The sequence below is a fragment of the Myotis nattereri genome, assembly GCF_964212035.1.
Source record: "Myotis nattereri genome assembly, chromosome: 8".
Classification (NCBI taxonomy): domain Eukaryota; kingdom Metazoa; phylum Chordata; class Mammalia; order Chiroptera; family Vespertilionidae; genus Myotis; species Myotis nattereri.
This window is the reverse complement of record NC_138083.1, coordinates 54,309,657-54,337,177: the sequence shown is the minus strand read 5'-3', so window position 1 is coordinate 54,337,177 and position 27,521 is coordinate 54,309,657. Positions and strand designations below refer to the sequence as shown.

Sequence of the window (27,521 nt, the reverse complement as noted above, 5' to 3'; positions counted from 1 at the left end):
CACTGGAACTAAATGTCCTGTAAAGAACTGGGATGGAGGAGAAACCAAGATGGCGGCATAGGTAAACACTGGAATTTGCTGCCTCAAACAACCACTTCAAACATACAACTAAAAGATGGAACGGACATCATCCAGAACCACAGGAAGGCTGGCTGAGTGGAAGTTCTACAACTAGGAGGAAAGAGAAAAGCATACCGAGACTCAGAGGAGGCGCAGTGCTGAAGTAAAATACTAAGGTGCGAAGTGCATGCGGAGCGGGCTGGCGGCTGAGGGCGTGGTTGTCGTTTTCAATTGGGAGGGAGTCTCAGGCTCTGAGCTCCAGTTCTGGGTGAGTCTCTAGGGACCCAGAATCATATGGGAGAATCGGGACTGCCTGGCATCGCTCAGAACCCTAGGGCAGCTTTCTCTCCGTGGGGCTTGCAGCGATTACTGGGACACTGAGAAGCAGAGCCTCTGAGGGCAAGACTGAGAGCAGCCATAATTGCTAACCCCGCCCTGTTGATCCTGTGGGACCCGCCCTACCCAAGCCCTGCAGGGAGACTTTTGCTGGATAGCCTCTGGCAAAGGCTAGATTAGCACCTCCCTAGAGATCCAGGAGCCAGGAAGCCCAGAGGTCAGAGTGGGACCATCCAGTTTGCAGCTCTGTGGAACCATAAAAGACACACTCAGGGGGCAGACTCAGTGAGCACCAAAGCCCCATCAAAGCAAGTCTAGCTCCAGAGGGGTGTCTCCAGCACAAAAGTTCTCCCACTGCAGACACAGCTGATTCTCATAGCCAATTGGCCTGGAGGTCAATTCCGCACAGTGATAACTACAACAATCAAGGCTTAATTACAACAAGACTGTGCACAAAGCCCACAAGGGGGTGCACCAAGAGTGTCTACCTCACGTAATTGGGACACTTAGCACAGTAAGGCACTCTATCAACACAGGGAAGCATAAAAAATGCCAAGACAAAGAAACAGGACACAAACGACAGAATTGGAGGAAAGCAAACTTCTGGATATAGAGTTCAAAACCACACTTTTAAGGTCTTTAAAGAACTGTCTAGAAGCCGCCGATAAATTTAGTAAGTCCCTCGAAAAGACTGGTGAGACCGCCGATAAATGTAGTGAGATCCTCAAGAAGACTGGTGAAACCCTCGATGTTGTGATAAAGAACCAACTAGAAATTAAGCATACACTGACTGAAATAAAGAATATTATACAGACTCCCAACAGCAGACGAGAGGATCGCAAGAATCAAGTCAAAGATTTGAAATATGAAGAAGCAAAAAACACCCAACTGGAAAAGCAAAATGAAAAAAGAATCCAAAAATATGAAGATAGTGTAAGGAGCCTCTGGGACAACTTCAAGCAAACCAACATCCGAATTATAGGGGTGCTGGAAGAAGAGAGAGAGCAAGATATTGAAAACCTATTTGAAGAAATAATGACAGAAAACTTCCCCTACCTGGTGAAAGAAATAGACTTCCAAGTCCAGGAAGCACAGAGAACCCCAAACAAAATGAATCCAAAGAGGACCACACCAAGACACATCATAATTAAAATGCCAAGAGCAAAACACAAAGAGAGAATCCTAAAAGCAGCAAGAGAAAGAAAATCAGTTACCTACAAGGGAGTACCCATATGACTGTCAGCTGATTTCTCAACAGAAACTATGCAGGCCAGAAGGGAGTGACAAGAAATATTCAAAGTGATGAATACCAAGAACCTACAACCAAGACTACTTTATCCAGCAAAGCTATCATTTAGAATGGAAGGCCAGATAAAGAGCTTCAAAGATAAAAGCTAAAGGAGTTCTTCACAACCAAACCAGTATTAAATGAAATGCTGAAGGTATCCTTTAAGAAGAGGAAGAAGAAGAAAAACGTAAAGATACAAACTATGAACAACAAATACACATCTATCAACAAGTGAATCTAAAAATCAAGTGAATAAATAATCTGATGAACTGTATGAACTGGTGACTGTAATAGAATCAGGGACATAGAAAGGGAATTGACTGACTATTCTTGGGGGGGAAAGGGGTGTGGGGGTGAGGGAAGAGATTGTACAATAATCGTGCACCTACGGATGAGGACAGTGGGTGAGGAGTGAGGGCGGAGGGTGGGGTGGGAGGGACCTGGGTGGAGGGGTGTTATGGTGGGGAAAAAAGAGTAACTAATGCAATAATCTGAACAATAAAGATTTAATTTAAAAAAAAAAGAACTGGGATGGCTAGTCTGCTGTTGGTTGTAAGTGATACACAATCCAGGGAATGTATATGCATTTTAATTATGAAAGTAAGAGTCAAATCTTGTAATGTTTCTATTGAAAGACAAAGTAAATTATATCAGGTGATTCAAACATATTTTATTCTCCAAAGAATGTCTACTAGTATAAAACAGCCTCACTTTCTTAAATTGGAAAAACTTTTTAGGAGTGTTAGGTCAGTAGAGGAAAAAAACACACACAAAAAAACACTTTCCAGAATGTGTACTTTGCAAAACAAAAAAAATCAAAACTTGATCCTTTATTAAACTGAACGCATACTAGTGTTTAGCAAATACTAAAATGTATTATCAGTCATAGTTAATGGAAATTTTGCGAAGGAAAATAACCTTGGTTGAATCAAATGTAAACTTTCATTCCCTAAAGGAGTAGGCTACACTGTCCACACTTCCTGGCTTTAATCCCTTCTGCCGAGTCTGTCCAGCTGCACCCTCAGACTGAAGGACAGAAGTGTCAGGGTAAAGTACCTGAAAGATGTTTCGGAGCCAAACAGAGGTGCAACTATAATTCTGTCTAGTAAGTCTCTCCAAGCTCGACTGAACATGTTAAATATTAAACTGTGCACTGAAACACTAGAACAAGACAGACTTACAGAAGCCTGGTACCGTCCCCATTTCATTAGCAGACTTCCAAAGAAGATGCAGAGACTAAAGGAAGGGTGTGTGTGTGTGAGTGCTGGTGCATCTATGTGTGTAACCTGCACCCTCATAACTATAAGATTCTATGTATATACACATCTGAAAGCCTTTATAGAATTTATCAAGTGAGACAGTACTTATTTCCTTCTCCTAGTATTAGGTATTGTCTAATTTTGTACTATAAATATATATACTCAAAATATAAAAAACAATAAAAATTAGTTTTAGTTTTAAAATGCTTATGTATTATCAAAACTCAAATCATCTTTTTTTCCTGTTAATTTGATAAAGGAGAAAGTGCCAAGTCTCTTTATTATTTTACTGAAGGAAAACACTGGAGACATCACATAGAAATAAAACATTTCTTCCAATGGCTTCTACCAGTGAAGGGAGAGGCCCAGGTAAGAGCAGGACAGAGTTCTCCCTGGGCCTTCTGCTTCAGACGTGACATCACATAACATTGCAAAACAGATACAAGCAGCAGCAATGAAGAGAAACAAGATTAATGAAAGAATAAAAAACACCTGGAATTCCCAAGAAAAGCAGTTTGTTCCAGAAATGAGTACAGGAGATGCTGGCAGTTGGAAGAGAGTGTGAATGTGTGTGTGTGTGTGGGAGGGGGGAGGGGGGGGGTAACAGCTCTGTGTACAGAGCCCCAGGGACAAACTACAGCTCCACTGCTATGATATAAGTCAATGAAAGAGACATTCCTATAGATAAACTTTTAGAGATACCAGTCTATAAATAAAGATATGCCTTTCTCTCCAAATGCTTGTATGTTGTGCCTAATACTGGTACACGTTTTAGCTCACTCTTTGATACAGAAGACAGCTATTCTGGGTTCATACTTTATGAATGATTTATTAGGGCTTAATTGCTCATTTATATGAAAATTTCAATAATATATATTTAGGGTATCTATTAAAAATATTCTTTGTGGAAATATTTTTAAATGGACATCTACATTTGTTATAAATATTAGTCTTTAAATTAAAGATATCTAATATTAACTATTTATATCCCAATCTCGAGTTAGATGGGTTATCATTTTGAAAAATTGTTCATATTAGAAGACTGCCTTACTCAGTATTTTATCTAACTTGACAGGTATATTAAATGGTCTGTGAAATATAGATAACTTTAAAATGTCAATGATTGCACTGGACCGAAGAGCACTGGAAATAAAAAGTCTACCAGCAATAAGCAAATACTATTTTGTTGGATTCAGATTGTTTTATGTTTATATCACCCAATTGTTGAAGATTATATTATCAATACATTTATACAGGATAAAGCTTCAGATTTCTAGACTATTCTAACAAAACTGACTTTGCCCCCTCCTAGTATGACTTCCTACAGGATTCCTCAGGATTCACCAGAGTTACTGAGCTTTGTGTGAACAATTTCTTTCCTTCACAATGAGAAACAGATGTTAATAAACTCATATTCAATGAAACTAGACATTTGTTTTACCTTAATTCTTCAACCTACCTGATGGGAATGATGTAGGAAAAGAGGAGGAGGAACCGAAAAAGATTGCGGTACCATGGGCCTACAAAGCCTTGTAAGGTTACCATAACAACCGAGAGAGCAACCAATGCCAAAAACAGCGCTTTGGTCAGCTGATTGAGTTCAAGGTCCAACAAACCAACCTGAAAGAAAAACATGGAAATAAGACATAAACATAATGCTCTTAACATTACACATCTGAATACATGACAGTTCTGATATCCGTAAATTTTCCTTTGCATTGGCCTATAGTATTGGGCGTTTGAGAAAGGCTTGAGAACCAGGCAGAGGGAGAAGGGATTCCTTAGGACGCCTAGTGGAGGCTGATTCCAATGCTGGCTCTGCCACCTGGCTGGATAATCTTGGGCAGGCTGTAAAATGGGGTTATCACAGTGTCTTCCTATCAGAACTCAGGTTTACAGGAGACCATGAACAGCTCCTGGTTAGAGGGTAAGCCTACATACATGTTATTACTAGTATACTCTAATTGTCATTATTATTAAAAACTTGGATTTGAATCTCTGCTTACTAATTGTATGATCTTGGGGAATGTGCTTACACTCTTTAAGCCCCATTTTCCTTGTCTCTAAACTGGTGCTACCTATGTACTACCTGGAGAAGCCCAGCATGGGGGCTTCTGGCATGGCCCTGTGCTCACTCATGCCGTGTATGACTCGAACAGAAACTGAATTCGTACCAGGCTATCAACTATCTGCCAACTGAGTTTCTCTTGAATCTGGTACAAATTTTGAAAGAGAATAATTAAAAAAAAAAGACTGCCAAAACTTTTATAAAATAAATTAAATACTGTAATTCTCAATGGGCTAATTGTTAACTTGTTTTATTTTGTAGTACTTTTTGAAATCCACAACTTTGGCCAATAAAAAGCTAGCCTTTCCTACATTTTATATATTTAGTTTATATCTGTTTTGAATTAATATTTGCCACAAACTCTCATGAGAACATTAAACCTGTAGTTAGAGAGGAAACACAAAACTTTGTCAGAAAATCCATTAAGTGTAGCTGTGAAGAAAATTCATTACAAAAATAAATGGAAATGTCTACTATATTTTTTTGCTAAACTCTAAGGTCATGAAAAATGAGTAAACTGTGAGATTTTACCCACAAGAAACAGCCAATCTAGTAGGAAAAATAAGATGAACACCTGTAATAAATACTATAAAAGAGAATTACAAAATAGAAAGCTTTCTTCTCTAACCAAGCTTATAGATTCACTTCTTATCGCTCACAGCCAGCAGTGCTGTTGGTTAGCACTCCATGGCCTTTAAAAAAGGGTAGAAACAATGAAAATGACAACTGGGACCCAGATATGAAAGCCGTTTGTCCACAGTATAGGTTCTACTACCACTGCAGGGTCTGCAGGGAGGTCTGGAAGCAGCTGGAATCTCTGCAAGGTGGGTTTGGAGTATGCAGGCCCCGCCCCTGCAAGGCCCCATCCTGCTGCAGGCCCCTCCCCCTCCAGAAGCAGGAATAAAGGCCAAGGCCTGTGAAATGTGGTCTCATCTGGTCACTTAATATACAGACTCCTAATTCAGGAGGCGGAAGAAAACCTAGCTGCCAGTTCTACATGGAGTATCTACGGCATCTGCGCGTGACAGGAGACGAGGCCCTTCTCCCGTCAGTTTCCAAGCATCCAGCAGAAAAGCACACTGCTCCTTGGGTCACCTGCTCAGCACCTCCAGGCGCAGCTACAGAGCCACCAGGCCTGCCTTCTTCCTGGGACCAATGGCTGGAGGGACCTGCAGGCTCTGGGCTGGGGCTTCCCGCAGGGCTGCCATGGCTGTGCTTCCCTTGAGAACCAGGCAGCTGAGGACCTGCCTGATTTATCAGCTCCATTTAAAAAGCAGCACAACGAGGACAAATATCTTGCAATTTCCGCTCCTTCAACTACTACATAGTTTATGCTTGAATTATTGAGAAAAATAGGGTTTTGGATTAAAATGAAGAAAAATTAAGCCAGGGAAGTAGAGCATGTTTCAAAGCCCAGCTCCTTTAGCTGTGACAAAGGCGGCCTAAGTCTCAGGCTCGCTGAGGGTCAGATGAAGTCATTATTCATTCAGTCAGGGAAAAAAGACTCAATTACCTCAACCTAAAGATGCTATCAATGAATGCAAAGTGCATATTTTACTCTATTCATCCAAATCCCATTAAAAAGTGAAAGGAATGATTTAATCTGGCCTTCCAGAGTTGGTCTTTTTTGTAATAAAATAAAGAATCTCTGTCTTGCAAAATGTATACGCACTACCTCACACTTTCAAGAAGACTGGAAAAGCAGGGACAAAACAGTCAGGAATGGGCCAAAGTTTCCTCTGAAAGCGCACACACAGGATAAGAGTCTGAAAGCAGGCCACTGCAAGCCGACATGCAGAAACTCCAGCGTGAACACCTTTCTCATTGATGGGGCGTCAGTGTGTCTTCTTCCACCCGCCACCTTGGAGGGAAGCTGTAAGTTCCGCAGAGCAAAACCCCGCTTCCCACTGTCAGGCTGTTCTGAACTGTGGCGATTCTTCCTGGCAAATAAGTGCAACCAAGCTATAGCATATTGCGTGAGCTTGGCTTTTCTTGCCAATTCTAACAATGGTGAGAAGAAAAGATACATTTCAACTTATTTTTTTAAAAGTCCACTTTCAATTAATAGTTAATTTTTTATACTCTTCTAAAACACCTTTAAAAGTTTCTTCAACTCTAAAATGCAACCTGGACTCTTAGAAACTATTCAATATAAACTAGTTAACTTATAAAATTATAGATCTGTAAAAAAGGTGATGACTTGGGTTTTCATGTGACTCTAAAAAATTTCCTGGGACATGGAACAGACCAGATAGTTTTTGCTCTGACTGCAAAGACTTTTCACCCATGAAATAAATTAATATCTCTTGAAGTAATTACGACTATGTAAAAAAAGGTAAATTAAGTACACTGGGAAGTAATTTTCAATATTTATTGTAACTTCCTATATTAGTAAAGCAAAATTTCTTCTACTTGTCATAATATTTGTTTTATTTCAAACAACTGTAGTAACAAAATTAAATACGCTACTGGAAATTTTAATCTCTAAGGGAAAATTTGTGCATAATGTCTAAGACACCACAATGGTTCTGTGAAGGGGCTGTTCTAGGATAATGAACACAATAATTGCCTGTATAATCTAAAATGCCGCTAATGGCAGCGATCACAAATCCACTTAGCTCCTCTTTAATTTATGTACCAAGTTTTAAACAGCTAATGGTGCTCAGGAAAATAATGGTTTATACCAACAATAAAGGGTAAATACGGTATTCTCCTGCTTAATCAAGTAAAGATCAGCCCGTTTTTTAATGCACGTGTGGACGAATGAGAACCCACCTTATCTCTATGACACAGCACCACCCCAGTCCATCTTGGCGTTGAATCTCGTCCTGCTACCGAGTCCCTAAGAAATCAATGTGCACACCAAACCAGAACCAAGTCTCATGTGATAAAAACTTCCCCAAACTCCTATCTAGAACAAAGGCATACATACCACTAGGTGCTGATCATATGGTATTAATATCACATACTTTTACCATTCTCTTAAAACTCACACTTATTTGTTACATGGAAATATTTTAGAATAGCAAAATAGTAAGATGCAAAATGTCAAAAGGCCAATTGCAACTCTTGTAGAAAGGTAAATATTACTTTGTCTTATATTTTCCCTGTAAATACAATATAATTTGAAAAATAGAAAAGCCTCCAATCTCACAGTTAACTCACGCAAGACGACCACACACAGACAGGACAGCTTTACAATGAAAGACGACTGGGGAAAATAACACCATTCCTAAGGCTGCTATCTTCAGCAGGTGAGTGTCTCAGCCAGCCCACTGGCTCCTGTTGTGTAGAATTTGGACTGTGACTCCAAGAGTGACATAGGGCTACACTACGACCCAACTGAAATTCCTAATAAAAAGCTCACACCTTTCAAATACCTTTGAAGCAAATCAGCCCTATATTTTCCACTTTTAGTAGAATCTTAAGAAACAACAAAATAATTTGCAGACCTTCATTTGTACTTCAAATGCCAAACAATTGAAACTCATACACTAAATCTAACTACAAAATCTTATAGCAATCATTTTTTCCATTTTCCAGTTTAAATGGAAAGTATTCATTTTTTTTAAAAGTGATGCTACATGTACTTTTTTCGCTTCTTGAGTTTACTTATTTATTCCTTTTTGGATATGAACAACTAAGTGTCAAGTGCTGTGACACCTGCAGGCTGGCCCACACGGTAGATGTGTCTGAGCTATTACCGTTTACCGCCTCAGTGATCTGCGAAATAAGAAGCATTTCTTTGAGCCATTCTAGTCTATTGGCTCAATAATCTGTGCTTTAAAAGCTCCCTAAGTAAATATCAGTATGACAATTCTTAATGTTACAATATATCACCTTAATTTTTAAAAAGAGAAATCTGTATTTACACAATAAACATTTTAAAGTCTATTTTGAAAGAATATTTCTTATCCTACATTTTTAATTACCAACAAATTTTGCCAGACTATTCTACATTCCACATTTAAGGTTTTTCCCTTGCTTACTACATAGTTATTACTCACAATGTTTTCCTTAAACATTTAATTAACATTTTTAAGAAATGGAGTTGTTATATTTTTATATAAACAAAGGTATTACTGCAAGGCTTAGCTACTCAATAGGAAGTAACACTACTTTCCATATCAATGTGAGAAACTTAAAGAGGAGACAGGAACTCAAAGTAAAGCCCTGGGCTACTTTACACAAATGTGGAGCTGATCAACTCCAAGCTTATTTAGGACAATGACTATTGTCAGACCACTTGGTCAGCTGGTCTACAATAAACATGACGTCAAAGGGTGAAGTTACTCCCCAAATCCAAACATACTACTTGCTAAGTTTGAAGGGGGCTTCATGAATGCAGAATGAGGCTATCTTCTCAAACTGCTGACCTTCTAGAATCTAGATCATTTGAGAAATTTCAATACTGGCCTTCGCATTTCCTACGACACATATCCACTCAATAGAATACTTCCCATAATTGTCAAAAATGCCATAAAATAGACATTTCTATGAAAATATGTCTACACACATACACACACCTCAGATCTGCTTTTACAAATGCAGGCTTACTTTATATGTCCATGAAGGGCAATCTGTCATGCCAGTTACTGTGAAAGCCCCTCTGTCATGTTAGAACCTTTATTAAAGTGCAATCAATACATAAAAAGTCATCCAATTTAAAGCAATTTTTTTGTTTTGTAATTATTATTTCAAATATTCTCAAATGTGGCACATCAAAGCCATACTTAAAACAAAAATAAGTATGCACAAATATGTAAAAAAGTTTGGAAACTATTTGGAAATTTAATTTGTATTCTATGTACACAAATTACATTAAAACCCAGCACTTAATATTAAGAAAATCCCACGATTTTCTAACATATAGTAGTCCTGATCTTATTTTACAAAAGTACACAGCTGACTTGAAAATCAGGGATATAAAGGAGACCAAACCATACAAAATCATTATCATTCCAACACTACAGTGAATACAATTTGTGTACACTACTGTCATGTTTCATATTGGCATTTTGTTGCCATTGTTACAGTAACATTTCTTGGGGGGGCACGGGGGGGGGGGGGGGGAGGAGGCGGGGAGCCAAGGCAAAGGTTTGGTATGCTGTGGCTTAGCCAGCAGAGGGCGCTCAAGTTTGATGCTTCTTTTTTCTGAATTCTGAAAATGTGCTTTTGGTGAAAGCAGAACTTAGATCTAATTCCACCAATTCGGTATAGTTAACACATGTTTTGTTTGTTTGTTTTTAAAGGAGTAACCCTAAGTATCTATTTTATCATACAGAAGTCAAGACAGAACTGTTAGACTTTAATGTGGATTATGTATGGGGGGAACTCCCTGAATAAAAACTACTATCATATAAGGAAGCATATTTAAAGATATGACATCCAAAATAGTGTAGGCAGTCAGCACAGTTACATAGTGCTAATACTCTCTGAAGACTTCTGAAGTTGATAAAACTGTAAGAATAGCTTCTCTTAAAGGTTTCAAGATCTTGCATATACTATGTATCTACCTTATTGTCTTAACAATGTAGGAAGCTATCCATTTTAAATGGTTTCGTCAAGACCACCCACTAATTTAAAATAATTACTCCACTAATCTAAGCTATCCACTGACACCAGAAACCTCAACATTCAACATCATTCATATAAGTGAAATTTGAAGCCAGACATTTGGATTTCAATGTAATCCAATTACATAAACAATTTATTTTGGTAACTTTATATTTATTTGAACAGATCTTCTTGAGTCCTTACTACGTAAAATGCCCTTGCTACAGTGCGTGGACGTCAGTCAGCACGCCTCTGTCCCAGTGCGGCCAGAGATCAGACTGCTTTGTGCTGTTCCAGACTCTGGGGACTCTCATAGCCACAGGACATGAAAAATAGCTTTTCCTAATAATTCCTCTAAGTGGTACTGATATTTTTAAATAAAGGCTTTTATTAGGAGTCTTAACATTTTTAACAGATGCAGTAAGAAAGGGAAGACCATGCTTCCTGTGAAATCGCTGGCGGACGGGCCGTGTCGCCTCTCATTTCCTAGTCGTTTCAGTGTCCACACAGCAGAGATTGCACTAGCGAGCACACTTTTCTTCTGGGAGGTACGTGCCTCTTTATTTTCTCCTGAATGTAGCAAGTCTCTTATTTTAAATATTGTGTGTGAGTGTTTTAGAAACCCCCTTAAAATATTCATTTAATGAAAACAAAACCTACTACTGACTGGAAAACAATCTTGTATTTTTAAGTACATTAATAATACTACTACTAAAATCTGGGGTCTGTTAGTACTTGTTAAGGAAATTACTAACTACACAACCAGGGCGTTGAATGCCATCCACCCTGGAATTCTGGGGCAGAGTGACTCCAGGGAATCTTCTGATTCTTTTCAAAGAGCTAAAAAAGTATTCCCTATTTTTTGTTATCTAGAAAGTGAGGTTCTCAAGGAATTATCCCTGTGAGTGACTTAGAACAGTTGCAGCACAGATGATGGGAGAGGCTGGGACATGGAAGAGGAACACTCTCTCTCACAAAAAGTGAGTGTGTGGCCATCACCACCACAGGAGAGGCAGAGGACATGGCCGGAGCAGCCAGGTACTAGCCTGGCCCTCTGCCCAGAGCCTCCTGGGACATGGCACAGAAACTGCTGTTTTTAACAGGGAAATTGAATGGAACAAGGGTACCACCTTTCCACCTGCTTAGTTAATTCCCTCATAAAATTTTGGAAAAGGGAATGGCTAAGTTTTTATTAGTAAATCATTAATTTACAATGTAACTTTAATTTCCAGCCCTAGATTCTTTTTGTAAGAGGTCATGATACAGATGAGTTTCTATAATAGTCAGAAATCTGTTTGGTGATTAATTTCAAAATGCCACCATCTAAATTCTAACTTTGGCATACCAACAAATATAAGGTATTTATTTAATGGTTTATGGAATTTGCTCAAGGGTAGCTAACATTGTTTTTATGTAATAGATGCTAGAAAGTCTGGTTTTATTAAGGACTACTTGAGTCAAATATTAAGCATAGCATCATGAAGCCACTAATTCTAAGTCACGGTATCTTGGGGTGCGGTGGTGACAATTAGCAGGAAAATTCCACAACGCATAAATGCCCTGGTATGGTAGGTTTAGTTCTGCATGTTCTCACATCCCTGCAGGCACCCCCCACCCCTCCCGGCTCTGCAAGCTGCACTGGACCCAGAAGCTGCCCTCACCCCCACCCGCTATGTGTCACAAAGGCTATGCTGGTGTGCAGTAATGTGTCACCATCTCTTTCAGCATTCCATGCCTTATTGAGTAAATATGTGGGAATTTATGAACCATTTAAGGTCTTCACCCCAATCTTCTGATATCTGGCACCTATCACTACATAAAACCACTCGATAGTGTTTTTAAATCAAGAGTCATTAGCTGACTTGACAAGATCTATTACTAAGATATTCACTGGAATCCACATTATAGTCACTAGTCACTGAAGTCATGAAATTCCCTTGTAACGAAATGTAAATTACCTATTTCTGATTATATTAGAAGCATGTGGACATCCATAAATGCTGACCAGGATTTGGAACACCTCAGAATTACTGTTATCTTGAACAAAGTGACATGGTCCTGTTCGTTTTGCTGTCCCACCCACATGTTAGCACAACCAGATGCTGACCAAAGGTAATCACAACAAACATTTTAACATTTAAGGCAGCTGAGCAGAATGGCAGAAAAGAGAATGAAGGAAACTGAATCAATGTTAGTGTTCAAAATCTATGGTTCTCATGATTTGCATGCTTTTGTTTTCAAACAAAACTGAAATTTAGCAGCTTTCCTGAAAAATTTAAATGATAAGTGTAATAGGGTTGAATAAACTTTTCATCTTGCTTTTTATTATTAAAACTATCTATTAAGAGGTTTATTACTGGTATCATGGCAAAGCGTAACACTATTTTAAACCATCTAAAATTTTTGTGTTACTTTATGTCTTCAAAGTCATTTTATGAACCATTTCATACTTAATGGCTTGTAAGCAATCCCAAGAGTTGGGAATTGCTTAAAAAGTTGCACAGATTGACAGATAAAGTGAAAAGGTCTATATTAATTTCCAAATAAAGAAATGCGTGGCATGGTATCTCCCGATGATTATACTCTGAAGTACCAATTAGAACGCATCAGAAACTAGAGCAAGTTGACACTCTGCAATAAAGCAAATCATTTCCAGTTGGAGGGGCAGAAAATGTTAATATGCAATGTTCAAGACTACAAGAATCTTTGTAAAAGGAAGTAGCTAATAAGGTTTAATGATGCATGTCAGGAAGCCACAGTATGTAGGGAAACACAGCTGGCTTCATTTTGTAAACTATTTGATATACACATCTTTCTAGTTCGCGATTATCAGCTGTGCCAGTGCCACAGGGGACAGTTTAGCTCAAATCAGGGTATTCTTCTTCTTCTCTAAATTACAAGTAAAATACATTAATATGCTGCTATAGGCTAGTGCCCGACTAAAGCTGATCCGCTTACGAAATCGTCTGTAACATCGCATAGAGACGACCTTCCAGCCTAAATGGGCCACTGAGTGCTGGAACCCTTAAAACAAATCATAGAGCAGACAAAATACTTGGATTTAGTGAATTAATAACCTTCACAAATGGTCACCATCTTTCACACAATGTTTATTAAAACACAAATTAAATTAACATGCTTCTACTGAGAAGCCCCCAGCCAACCGTTTCCTTTTCTGGGGTACACACATGCAGGCACAAGGACCCCACTCCCAAGGCAGCATGCAAGCTGCTCATGTCGTCTCAGTGAGGAGAGACTGGATGTGCAGGTGACAGCAATTAGCAGCAGATGACAGAAGCACTGAATCTGCACCAGATGGCAGCTAAGGGTCATTGGAAGCTAGCAAACCTTCCACAAGGAAACCCTGTGTTAGGCAACTATCACACTCAAAAGCTCTTAGACACAAATTAATTATTCAGCCACCAGAAGACAACTGCTGGGTCACAACACTAATATCAAAATGCTGTTAAAACACTTGGAGGGCACTTATTCCAAATGTAATTACACATGCTGGCTGAGAAAAGAAGCATGCCGCTGAATGGCACAAAGGTTGCCCTAAACTAAAAGAGCTAAAATTCTAGTAATTAGGGAACTGTCTTATGGCAAAATATACTCAACAGGTTATACCTCTGGATTAACGTTGTTCATCTGCCAGGAAAACGCTTCAGACAAACACAAATAAAGGCATAACGAATTCACTTTCATAAGATGATTCCCACAACAATAACTCACATAAAATGGCTTCAATTTTGGTTTAAATTGTTATAACTGATTCATTTCTGACCCCCTATGACCTAGGAACATCCACCCCAATGCCTTCATACTTTACAAAGTGCATCTGTATGATTTCTGTTACTGGACCTGTGTGTCGTGTTGCCACCACTGGGCCTGCCCTCCTAGCTTCTGCCTCCCGCTGCAGCCTAGCCTCCTGGCCCATGCAGCCCCACTAATGTGTCCTGGACAAGATCTATTTTCATTCCCACAACTAGACTGTGGGCTGCATTTCCCATTTCCCTCTCCCTCTGGCCCTGTGTTGATGACTCAGTGTGGGCTCATAGGCCACCTGGACCTTCCTGAGCTACGCTCACCACTCACACAGTAACTGCTCATTTAAATGCCTCTTGCTATCATTCTTGTTACTGGTGTGATAAAAACATAGATACTTCTCCTCCGATCTGGTTTCTACCTTTACTTTTTGTTCTCACCTACGTTCAAGTCTGAGCAAAGCCCTTGGGGAACCCATCCAGCTGCAGATGCAACCCCAATCCAGCTCCTCTGGTAAGTACATTTTTTTTAGCACAGAAAGGGCTTTGCAGACAATTGCAGACGAAGGTTCAGATGCACACCTGTGTGTGGACAAGACTCAAGGACGGACTTTCAACACTGCTATGGGCCACTGGGTATCCACAGAAGGAAAACTGGAAATTGTCCCATCTTCACATCAAACACAAAACCCATCTTTGATTATAATAAAAAATGTTTATAGATGTTCAACTGAGGAAATCCCACATATTTTCATAGAGAGCTACTGGGAAAGGTAAATAATAAAACTTCTATAAGGTAAGAGAGTACTGCCATGACCTAGGGGAGAGAAATATTTCTTAAATCAGAAAAAGAAAAGATAAACTGAATTATATTAGGCCTAAGAACTGCTATTCACCAAGACACATGAAGACAGTGAGAAGCCAGCAACAGAGTGTGGGAAGTAATACCCATGTACCACAAAGTGCTCGTGTTAGGATCTACAAAGACTCCTACAGAACAGTAAGAAAAGGACTCACGGTCCAATGGGAAAATGGGCAACAGATACAGGCAGGCAGTGCTCAGACCAAGGCCCAGGCAGCCAATGACATGGGAAGGAAACCTGACCCCAGTGGTGGTCAGGAGGTGAAAACAGGAGGCACCACTCAGATGTTAATGCTTTTCAAACAACCAACACCACCAGTGTGGACAAGGTCACAGAGGAAGTTGAATTCTCTTATACCACTGGGAAGAGTGAACTCTGGGATGACATAAATGGATATAAACGTATCACATGACCGAGCATTTCCCTGCTGGGTACTCAGGTGACAGAAGTGCGTGCCTGTACGACATTATACAGAACAGGACAACCCCTAACAGCAAGAAGCTGGCAAGGAGACCTGTCCACTGTAGAGTGAGTGCCTCACACAAGTGAGGTTGATCCACTTGATGGAACAGTGCACAGACGTGAAAATGAACGAAGTACCATGACCCGCAACAATGTGAACAGCGTCACAGATGCAGACTACTGCACAAAACAAGCCAGTGCTAAAGAATACATATTATGTTAAGTGTATTTGTGTGAACTTCCTGACCTGCTATGGAGACAGTGACTCCCTACAGGTGGGCGGTCAGGGAGGGTTGTGGGGAGCTGGGAAAGCTGTGTTCTGACCAGGCAAGACCCCGAATTGTGCTCACTTTGTGATGACTGGCTGTGCTGTGCACTTTGTGTTAAGTGTGCAAATTCAGCAAAACATTTTAAAAATAAAAACATTAGGTATTATTGTTGTTCTTAAGCAAAATTCAAGAACTGACCAAACGCTCCCTAGTTGAATGGGAGCATGGCTTAACTTACACTGCTCTGTGGCTCTGCATCCAGTGTTAGCAACATGATATGAGGAGGAAGATTATTCTAGAGCAGTGGTTCTCAACCTTCTGGCCCTTTAAATACAGTTCCTCAAGTAGTGACCCAATCATAAAATTATTTTTGTTGCTACTTCATAACTGTAATGTTGCTACTGTTATGAATCGTAATGTAAATATCTGATATGCAGGATGGTCTTAGGCGACCCTTGTGAAAGGGTCGTTTGACCACCAAAGGGGTTGCGACCCACAGGTTGAGAACCACTCTTCTGGAGGAAAATTAAGTAGATATAAAACTGGATAAGAAGTCTTAAAAGCTGCTCAATAAAGGGCATTTCTGAAACTTCAGAAATGAGAAGCTGATTAAATAATATACACGATAATCTGTGATTATAATAAAAAATGTTTATAGATGTTAAACTGAGGATATCCTACACATTTTCATCTGTGACAACAACCTGTCAGCTGAGGGCATCAACCGAGCTGCTCAAGTCCATAGGAGAGACCAGCAACGTAGAAGGTAGAAGCTCCCATGAGCCATTCTACTGGGAGAGGTCAAGTACCCAGAAAAACACCTGCAGAGTGGCAGACGAATGACACACAAAAAAAGGTCTGGCAGCAGTTGTCTGCATGCAGCACACCCCTCACTGTTTTTGTTGGGTGTCTTCTGGGAGGGGGACTGAGAACAAAGTGAAGGTTGAATTTCACCCTCTAAATTTCTAAATTACTGGGATGTACTAAACCCAGAGGTTGTTCCTTTCATTTATGGAACCTGGAAGACTTTTGCTGACCTTTAACCCAGTCCTACCCCAAGTCTAATAAAAATCCGCCCTGCTCTTGCCTGGCACTCTCCCTCACCCACCAGGTTCAAGACCAACCATTTCAACCTCTTTCCCACCAGCCCTTCACTACCCCCTGCACTCCTCTTCTCCCGCCATCGTCTGTGTCTTCACTGTGCTGAACCACATGCGGGAAATCCATGTTCACCAAATGGGTGAAAGAGTATCACCTCAGCACCCAGGATCTTTCTCCGGAGAAGCGAAGGACGAACTTACACTCAATCCATCAGTACGAAACATGACTTATGTGGAAGCTGATATCAAAGGTTAGAAATAGAAAAACCACTCTGCATTAATAACTCAACCTGCATACAACAACCAGATTAACCAGGACGTTAGACAGACAGTGAACAGAAGCAGGCAGGACAACAGGATGGCCAACAAACCCCCATTGGATCCTGAAAATCTACTACTGTAGCATTAACAAAATTACAAAATGCACACTCCACACTTCTTGAACTACTTATGTTCATTTTAAGGGGGAAATAATTAAACTGCTCTATTTACTCTTAAAACTTAGACACAGAGTATCTTCCCTGAGCAACTCATGTCTCACTTTATAAAATTGTGTGTGATCGCGAGCTATCTTCCCTTAATGCTCTACCCTCAGTGTTCACTGGGAAACAACCTGTGTCTACAACCCTGCACATTATACAGCCTTAAAATGATTCAAATGTGCATTAAATGAACTAGTGCAAATAACATGGATACTTCAAAATTTCCAAGAACCCATTTATTTTTTTTATTTAAATTAGCAACCATTAATTATTTTTTAAATTGTTAGGATTCTTTACCCCCAAAGCTGTAGTTTCAGAGTATATCTCAAATAAGGATTGAATAATAATTAAAAACTGTGAGGAAAGTCTGCAATTTGATTTTCTTCTTAAATCTGGTATATATTCCACAGCAACCTGAGACTGCTAACCAGCTCACTACACCCCCACCCTCCTGAACTGAGGCTGCTGCAATGCTATCACATTTATCCAGAGTGAGGGCAAATGCATCATCTGAGAGTGAAATTAAACCTTGGGAGCAGTCATTTTTCTTTATATTGTTTGGAATTAAAAACGTATTAAATTGATCCATTATGAAAATTCTGTTCTCTATATTGTGTGTTTCAGACCATGTCTGTATCTTAAGGCTATGAAACAATTTTTGTAATTGTAATAAAAAACAAATTATTGACTTTAACTTAAGAAAATTGTTGCTTGAATGACTAAATACTCAACCTAAACAAAATAAATCCTTCTCTAAATTGTTGCGTAGAGAAGTTGCTCATTTCCACAGGTTAATGAACTTTTATGTGGAAATGTTACATTTGTCTTTTTCTAGCTCTGATTTTTATATGTGTATTTGGTGATGGAGGGAGTGTCCACAATGCAGCTGGCAATTCCATGCTTCCAGGTAACAACATCAGTGATCAACATTACTGCAGTGAAGAAGAACACTTTTGATTTCATATCAGTGCCAACAATAGTGTTCACAGAAGTCTAGCTGTGCAGCTTAGAAGACGTGACTTGAGTTCTGGGCCTAGCTTCCTAAATCTGTTCATTTGCTCTGAAGTCACTTAATTTGGAACATTAAAAAAAACCCAACTATCCTTATTGCCAGCAGAGCAAGTCACACCTAAGATAAATCATTACTTATTACAGATTTGGTATGTGCAAACATAAGGGAAGAGATAGAAGAGAGCATGTCTGTGAGGAACGCCCCTGTTGATTATAATCTCTTTGATGACAGTGTTTACTTCTGCTCCCTGAGCAGCAGAGGCGGCGAAAGGCACTGACACTCAGGCAGGTTCGCTGTGATTATGAGGCAGACTGAGAGGGCAGAGACACAGGGTCACTGGAGGGAGATGGTGTCCCCATGTGGAATGAACCCTAGGCACTTGCATCTGTCCAGAGCTTTCTGGAAAGACAAGGGTCCCTTGGCAAGCACACCTGCTATGCTGACACAGTCATCTGAAACCACAGATGTGCAAAAAATAAAACACACTGCTTGCAGGTAAAATGTTATGCTCTGCACTCGAGGAGATTCAGAGCTCTTTTGGTCATACTTTCTCCTAAATCAGTTAAAGGCAAATACTCATCTCAAGGCTCTTTTGGGGTGCTAATTTACATAGTTAATGTGTCTTTCATTGGTCTCTCAATGACGGACTCATCTGTTCACTAAATCAGCACTTACTGCACACCTAATGTGTTTGCCTTAACACTATAAGCTTTGGATGAAATCTACAAAATGAACAAACATGGTTTTAGCCCTCAAGAAGTGAAATAAAAATAAAATCACCAGAGAATAATTTGTTGAATGTGTCCACATCTTTCTATCTAAACACAGTACACACATATGTGCCTGAGCAGAGTGGTCCAGGCATCAAAGAGGGCACAGCCCAGGTGGGGATAGGGGGACGGTGGAGCCATGCCCAGTGAGGAAGGAAACAGGCTAGGGTGGTCTGGCCCAGGTGCTGGAGCTCAGGAGGAAGAAGGTGCAGGCTGGTACTGCAGGGATCGGTTGAGTAAAGACATTAAGGGTAATGGTAACCATGTTTCTCACTGTCAGGGAAGAGAATTACAACACGGAAAGACTACAAGACTAGAAGAAATGCCATGGATGTGAATTGGAACTGGAAGTGTGTCTGAACTCATGGTGTCTAATACACATAAATATAAAAATAAATATAGACCTAAAAGGTATGTATGCATACCCATCCAATCACCCACCCATCCATCCATCCATTCCTTCCACTCACCAACCCCTCTGTCTATTTGTCTGTCCATCTATCCATCCATCCACCCATCCTCTCACACACCTATCCATTCCTTCCATTCATTTTTCCACCCATTCATCCATCTATCACATCTGATCCATCCATTTATCATCCATCCATTTTTCATCCATTCACCCACCCATCTACCCACTCATCCATCCATCCATCCATCCACCCATATACCCACCACTCACCCACCCACCCATCCATCCACCCAACTCATTCACCCACCCAACTCATCCATCCATCCATCCATCCATCCATCCATCCATCTATCTATCCATCCCCTCAGTCTGTCCACTGTGTGGGCTTGGGAACATATCTGAACATTAATGAGCACACCCAGCTCCCAGATCCTGACTTCTAAATACCATGCTCTGCTGATTAAAGGAAGGCAGGGTTGATCCAGGGCTGGGGCAAAGAATCCAAGATGAGTCTAGAACAGCCATGGGCAAACTACGGCCCGCGGGCCGGATCCGGCCCGTTTGAAATGAATAAAACTAAAAAAAAAAAAAGACCGTACCCTTTTATGTAATGATGTTTACTTTGAATTTATATTAGTTCACACAAACACTCCATCTATGCTTTTATTCCGGCCCTCGGGTCCAGTTTAAGAACCCATTGTGGCCCTCGAGTCAAAAAGTTTGCCCACCGCTGGTCTAGAACATCTTGTTGTGACAGAAAGAGCAAAACATATTTTTAAATGATGGACGATGGGTTTACAATAATGGGACACAGCTTCCAGGTTGAAGAGACTCCCACAGGCCAAAGAAGGGCCAATACGAGCATCGATCAAACACTGTAACATAATAACCCCATGAGCAAACAGAAAACCTCAAGTCACACACATGACAATGCAGGAAGTGCCTGTAGCATGTGGAGCAGCAAGTGCTCAATCAATGTGCTCCTTGCCGTGTCCGCACCCTGTGCTCTACACCACTAGACACCAGAGCACCCATAGTATCCAGGACAACATCTCTCATTCAATTTGTTTACAGATATGGCCATCTCCCTGACTAAGACTACACATAGCTAACGTGTGAATAAGGATTACTTATACCCTGTCAGCTCCCAATTTAAACTGTGTCTGAGGAGCTGGAGACACAGGGATGAATAAGGCACAGCTCCTGCCTCTAGAGAGTTTAAAAGCTTGAGGGAGAGGCAGACAGATAAACGAGCAGTTATCCTGGGTTTACTCAGACAACACTGAGATGAATAATCTTTATGGTAAAAAGCTTACATTTTAGAGGAAGAGACAGACAGACCACCAATTATCTAGTTACACCTCCCCTCAGTGCTCAGGAGGAGCACAGGGTGTGCTGGGGCTGCCATAAGAGGGCTGACCAAATGGCATCATGAAGCCCGGTGCTGAGAAGCAGAGGCAAGCCTGCAGGGCGAAGCATGGAGTAAGGGATGTGCGACTCAGGATGCACACCTGGAGGAGGTGATAGCAGAGGCTTGGTCTTTCGGTGTTTGCCATGAGAGCAGAAGGAATCCCTGAACTAACCTAGGCACTGTTTTGTAAACGTGGCACAGGGGATGATGCAGAGTATGCGGACAGAGGGAGTTGGGGGAGAGCAGCTGTTGGAGCTGCCTGGGTGGAAATGATGTCAGCCAGACAGAGGCTGCGGATAGAGAGGCGGTAAGTGGATCTGAGAGACGTAATGGTCAGTGCTGTGACAGATGGGAGAAGCCCTGACCATGACGGTGGAACTGCAAACACGTCACCATCCTGACTGTGGAAAACCGGAACAGTTAGAAAAACTAGGGTCCCGATGGAGGAGACAGCCAAGCAAGGCCTGAGAGAGCTGGGGACACGTGTGGATGCTGGACATCGTGTTTGCTGAATCCTATTGGACAAGGAAGCAGGTCACCAGCGAGGGTGTAGGTGAGCACTCTGTGCAGAAGAGAAGTGAAGGGACCAGCACCGACGCCCTGCAGTGTGGCCGGTGAGGACCACTGGAGCCAGGTGCTCCAGGAAGCAGCGCCCAAGGGTGCTGGCCACTCATGTAGCAAATGTTTATGAAAGTGGCTATTTTAAATGCACCTGTTTTTAAGATCCTAGTTCCTGCCAAAGAAACCACTACGAAAAACTGGCCACTTAGGCAGTGACTGCATTCTCAATGTTCTATGAACATTTTTATGGGTCTGTATAAAACATTTTAAATCCTTAAAAGTGCTAGGGTGAAACCTTCTTATACATTTATAAACTTTTAATATAAGTAATTCCTCTTCTTTAACTGTTTTGGAAGCATAAATTTTTGTGACCCACTAGATTTTGTTTCAGAAAGTAAAAATAAACAGAAAGGACTGTTAATTACAGTTCGTAACATTGTGTTCCATGCTTGCTTGTTTAGAAATTTAGAAGTTTCAAGGGAGTAAAAGAGCCAATTAACACAGGTGACTGGGTGCTACCAGCTTCCTCCATCCCACATCAGCATCTCATTGTACTTAACTATCTGGTCTTACATCCTCAAAACAAAGTGTTACCAATACGCTCTCCTCATCCAGGAACAAAAAGTGGCTCAATGAACCTTTATGAAGAGTTTCAGGAAGATGATCCTCTGAAGGATACTCTTATCTGGGTCTCACTTTACACAAATTGTAATCAAGCAAACGAAGCTGCTCACACTCCAGTCTATTGCTCTACCTGACCGGCCATCAGTCACCAGCTCACGTGGATGCAGCTCACGCAGTATTGAGCACTGTTAAACAGGGATGGGCCTCAAGACATGGGAAGCACCTGACAGGCTTGAGCACCTATCACACTACATTCCATCCCCTAGTTACAATGCTCTCAGCATGGGATGGAGATGCAAGGGGAGCAGGGACTAGGCACACCACAGGGACACTGCGCACCCATCTGCCTCAGAGCTCTTTCCACAGCACCCCCACCACCCCGACTTTACAATATTAAAGAGTAAATACTGCACCTAATATTTACTGAAGCTTTGTAACCAGAAGGCTCTGATCACTGGAGGAAGGGATAATTTATCTGGCTCATTTAAAACTTTCCCTATTGCTCCTCGAAAGTGTTACTAATAAATGCACAGGCACACCAATTCCAATTTCCACTGCAGTGAAAGAAAGGAAATGTCTATGTGGCAATTCATCCCATACAAGTTTCTGTGTCTTAACTGTGTTCAACAAGAAAGTTCAAAGAATTCACTCTGACTTCAAGGCTTCAAAAAAAGGTTTAATTTTGATGGTATTAAGCAGTTTAAAAACCAGCCTTTCAGAATGTTGCATCTGAATAACTGTCCTCAAAAAGGAACCCCAGGCTGGCCATAACTAAGTAGGAAAGTCAAACTCATGTGATGCAGTTGAAAGATTTGCAAAAGGTAATTATTAGCTGACAATGCTAATTATATGGGGAAAGCAAGCTACCAAATCTCATGTTAAATTTATCATATACATGTTTTAATGCAGTTTTAAAAAAGAAAGTTTGATACAATTGCTACTCCAATGTCAACAAATCAAATATAGGAAAACACACTCTGAATATATTTTAGACTCGTGACCTGGTGCACGGATTTGTGCACACTGAAAGGAAATTAATTAGAAGGTGGCCAGCAGGGTGGGACTGGGCGAGACGGACCAGACATGCCCTGGAGTCGACCTCCTCCGGTCCTTCCCTAGTGTCTGCAGAGTGAGTGGGGTCCCTCCGGCAGGTGGGGTCCTTCGGCCTGGCCTGCAGGGATTGGGCCGAAACCGGCTTTCCGACATCCCCCGAGGGGTCCCGAAGTGCGAGAGGGCACTCTGCAAAGTTGCTGTCGTACAGGGTGTGCAACGCAAATGCAAGTGTGCAGTAAACCAGACTCGGGGCCCGACAGTGCCCCAGCAACAACATAACCCACGACTGAAGATGGAATCACAAGGCCCCACAGGGAATCGAGCTCCCTCCTCTCTGGTTTTGGGATGCGTCACCCAAGAACCGCTGCTGCCAAGTCACTGCAGCTCAGCAGCTCCTGTGTTGAGCGTCTGCCCCCTGGTGGTCAGTGCACATCATTGTGACCAGCAGGATGGTAGGAGGTACACTTAGCATATTAGCCTTTTATATATATAGACTAGAGGCCCAGTGCACGAATTTGTGCATGGGAGGAGTCCACTCAACCAGCCCCAATCGGGGTTTATTGGGCCAGGCTGGCTGGGGGGGGGGGGGGGGGGGCGGGGGCGGCGGGGGGGAGAGGGGACGCGGGAGGTTGGCTGGCTGGCCCCACCCCCTGATTGAACTCCCAGTTGAGGGGACAATTTGCATATTAGCCTTTTATTACATAGGATGTATGAAAAGACTATTAAGTTGAAAACAGATGTGTTAAGATTTGTTTCTGAGGAATTAAAAAAAATATATTGCTTAGAAAAAAGTATCTATAGAGGGTTAAAAAACATGAACTGCTCCTTAAGGAAAATAATTTAATCATTCAGTCACATGGCAGGCACTGTGTTAGAGGCTTGAGATAACATGGCAGCCAGGGCGAAATGCCAGAGTCATGGGGTATGCTGCATGAGGTTGGCTCTTGAGCCATGTGTCACTGTGGCCACGGTCCTGGTAGTGAGCTGGGGCTCCCTTTCCCCTTTGGTCTCCCACTGCACTGGTGTCCCCTCCATGCCATAGCCCCAAGGAGAAGCATCCACACAGCCTGCCAGGTGTTGCATAGTAGGTGCCCAGCTTCTTCTCTGAGGAGAAGAAATGACAGTGGGTCCCCCAGAACTCTGCTCTAGCAGCCCTTCCCAGGCGGGGCATGGTAAGAAAACCAGAGGTCACAGCTGACCTTTGCTTGGAGTTTTCCCCAGTGTAGTCTGCCTGAGCCCACACCATGCAAAGGCTGGTTTGTGATGCCTGCTGACCAGGAAGGGTCCAATGTGCATAAAGACACAACATCCACACTACACAGGCCCGCCTGCCTGCGGCTCACAATGCCTAGGAGAGTGACATCTATGCTGAGAATTTCAAAACAACAGTGCACTACCTTCCTCTTCTGTCTTCACTCACAACACCATCACCCATCCCTGTGCCCACTTTCATTCTAGTTCCACAGAGAAGCTTTGAAACTGGTCTTTCTCTACGCTCAATTTTACAAGATACTCAGATCATGATTCTTACTCAGCTATCCAAAAAGGCTTTAATCAGGAATGCTTCAGAATAATCTGTTAATAATAAATACTCAGTTTTGTGAGCTTATAAATTAAGATTAAAATGTCATGATAAATAAGTCACCACAAGTTCCACAAATTTCTAACAATTTTTATGGCCTCGGAGTAAAGAACCAAGGGTTTCAAAAAACAAAAACAATTATTGAAATACTTACTTGCTTCTTGAATAAACTATACTTTGCTGTTAAGAATTTCGATTATAGAGAATTTAGCTGTACTGAACAGAGATGATGCAATGCTACCAAATAGTTCTTATTTACTACACAAGAAATGATTAGTAATCCCTTCTCATTCAGAAATTTATGTAAACTTTTTTAGTGAAATACAAGGTACTGACTTTAAATAATAATAAATATGCTTGTGTTTCCTATGTAGAACCCCTGCTTTGTAATAAAATTCATACTTAAGAGGCCTTTAGGGACTGACTCCATTTTCCAGTTTGGATACTGGCTGCTCCCTCTGACAAGCATTATACTCCCGATGTCAGGACTGCTTTCGCAACACTTAGCATATTTTTTCTTTTTACTGCTTTTCTGAAATAATAAGTTTACTTCCATTCACAATGCTGATAAACGCAACTCTGAACTGTGAACAGCTGTGGCACACAGATGCAGCTATGCGAGTGCTGTGAGCTGGGTGTGTCGTCACCCAGAGCCACCCTGTCCTGTCACATGCTCCTGAGTCACCTGAGTGCAGGTCTGCTTCTCCATCTAGTTCGTCTTCTCCTGGTGAGGCTTGAAACACTAGGATTTGTTATATTAATAACAGTTACCAAAGCAAGCATTCCAAAAGTCCTTTTTTAAAAAAAAAATATATTTTATTGATTTTTTACAGAGAGAAAGGGAGAGAGCTAGAGAGCTAGAAACATCGATGAGAGAGAAACATCGACCAGCTGCCTCCTACACACCCCCCACTGGGGATGTGCCCGCAACCCAGATACATGCCCTTGACCGGAATCGAACCTGGGACCCTTCAGTCCGCAGGCTGACGCTCTATCCACTGAGCCAAACCGGTTTCGGCTCCAAAAGTCCTTTTATCTACGTGGACTGCCTGCAATACTACATTCTACAACATACAGTGCTTTGGGGAAGTACACGATCACATTTTTAAACCAGTATGCAAATCTGGAACTATTTTATTATTCAAGAAGGCAACTATTAAAAAAAATTAAGGGTGCTGTGCCTGCATGCAACCACAAGGAAAGAGAAAAATAAGTTATCCCATTGTAATATTTTAATATAAATCAACAGAACTTTAAAATATTAATTGTCCTTTTAAAAATAAGAAGCTATTCTTCAAAACAGCCTTGATAATTTCAACTTGCAAAGTCCACCATAGTTGATTCTATTTTGCTCTATTATCTGAAACGCCTCTGCAACAATTCAGGGAGCATAGTGCTTTAATTCCCATAATGGCACATATCACCTGTCTGTCTGTCAGTGAGACGTCTGAAAGCATCTTTTTATTAGGAACACAAATCAATATGCCCAAGGGATGACAATAGCCACTTGAAGCAATTTGTATTATCATTTCATCCTGACGCTCTTGCTAGGAGCAACTTATTCTTATGAATGGCGTGAAAATGGCAACCTGTCACAATTGATTTTTCTTAACCTTCTGTAAGAATTTTTTTCCTCTTAAATGTAATCAAGTGTCATCTTATTAAATATATCTCAAGCTCAGTTTTATAAAGCAGTCCATCAAGTTGCACTCCTTATAATTTAAACGTTCACCAAATATTATCATAAAAGTAACTGCTTAGTAATAAAGACTTTTGATTCGTTCAAAGTTTTAAAATAAAATCATCAAGTTTGTATGGACCCATCTCCCTGCTTTCTGTTTGTATTGGTGACAGAGGAGGGAAAACATTCTCACCCTGAAAAGGAGCTCTAAGAACTTCTTTTTACTGCAGAGTGTTCCTCCATCTAACAACACTGTAGGATTTATTCTTAATCCCCACGTCTGGATAAAACATGCTGCACTTAAAGAAGTATTCTAATAAACTTACGCAATAAGCATAAAGCTATATGTTCTCATTATATAAAACCATCAAGTTAGACTTCAAGATCCAATTTCAAAGACCAATCCAAAAGGATAAATTCAAGTGGGACATGTGTCAGAGTCACTGAAATTGGTTATAGCTTAATGAACCTATGCATGAATTCTTTGTGCATCTTAGTTGCCATGACCTAAGGGGGCAGTGGCGTCAGAACCCCCCCACACCCAATCACTGACTCAGATGGGCTGTGTAGGTTGATGTGAAGCTATGTCAGCAGCCCAGGGCCACCTAGGGCATGAGATGAGGCTGTGTGGGCTAGGTCTTACAAAGTAAGACAACTAAGGCAGCACCTAGAGCAAGAATCTTCATTTCTATTTTTTTAAATGCACACTTGGAATAAAATAGTATGATATCTGATAATTCTAGGTTTTAGGTATATGAAGCATCATCCTTCTTTTAAAAGGCAGCTAGATGCCAAAACCGGTTTGGCTCAGTGGATAGAGCGTCGGCCTGCGGACTGAGAGGTCCCAGGTTCGATTCCGGTCAAGGGCATGTACCTGGGTTGTGGGCACATCCCCAGTAGGAGATGTG

General features: G+C 41.1%; 1 protein-coding gene across 1 annotated transcript in view; it reads right to left on the bottom strand.

The window, feature by feature from the left end:
• The window catches only part of ATP9B (ATPase phospholipid transporting 9B (putative)), a 146,534-nt gene that overhangs the window by 47,945 nt on the left and 71,068 nt on the right, over positions 1–27,521 (bottom strand). Inside the window, exon 12 of the mRNA XM_081097101.1 lies at positions 4,403–4,563. Coding sequence (XP_080953227.1) covers positions 4,403–4,563 — 161 coding nt within the window. The remainder of the gene's footprint in view (positions 1–4,402; positions 4,564–27,521) is intronic.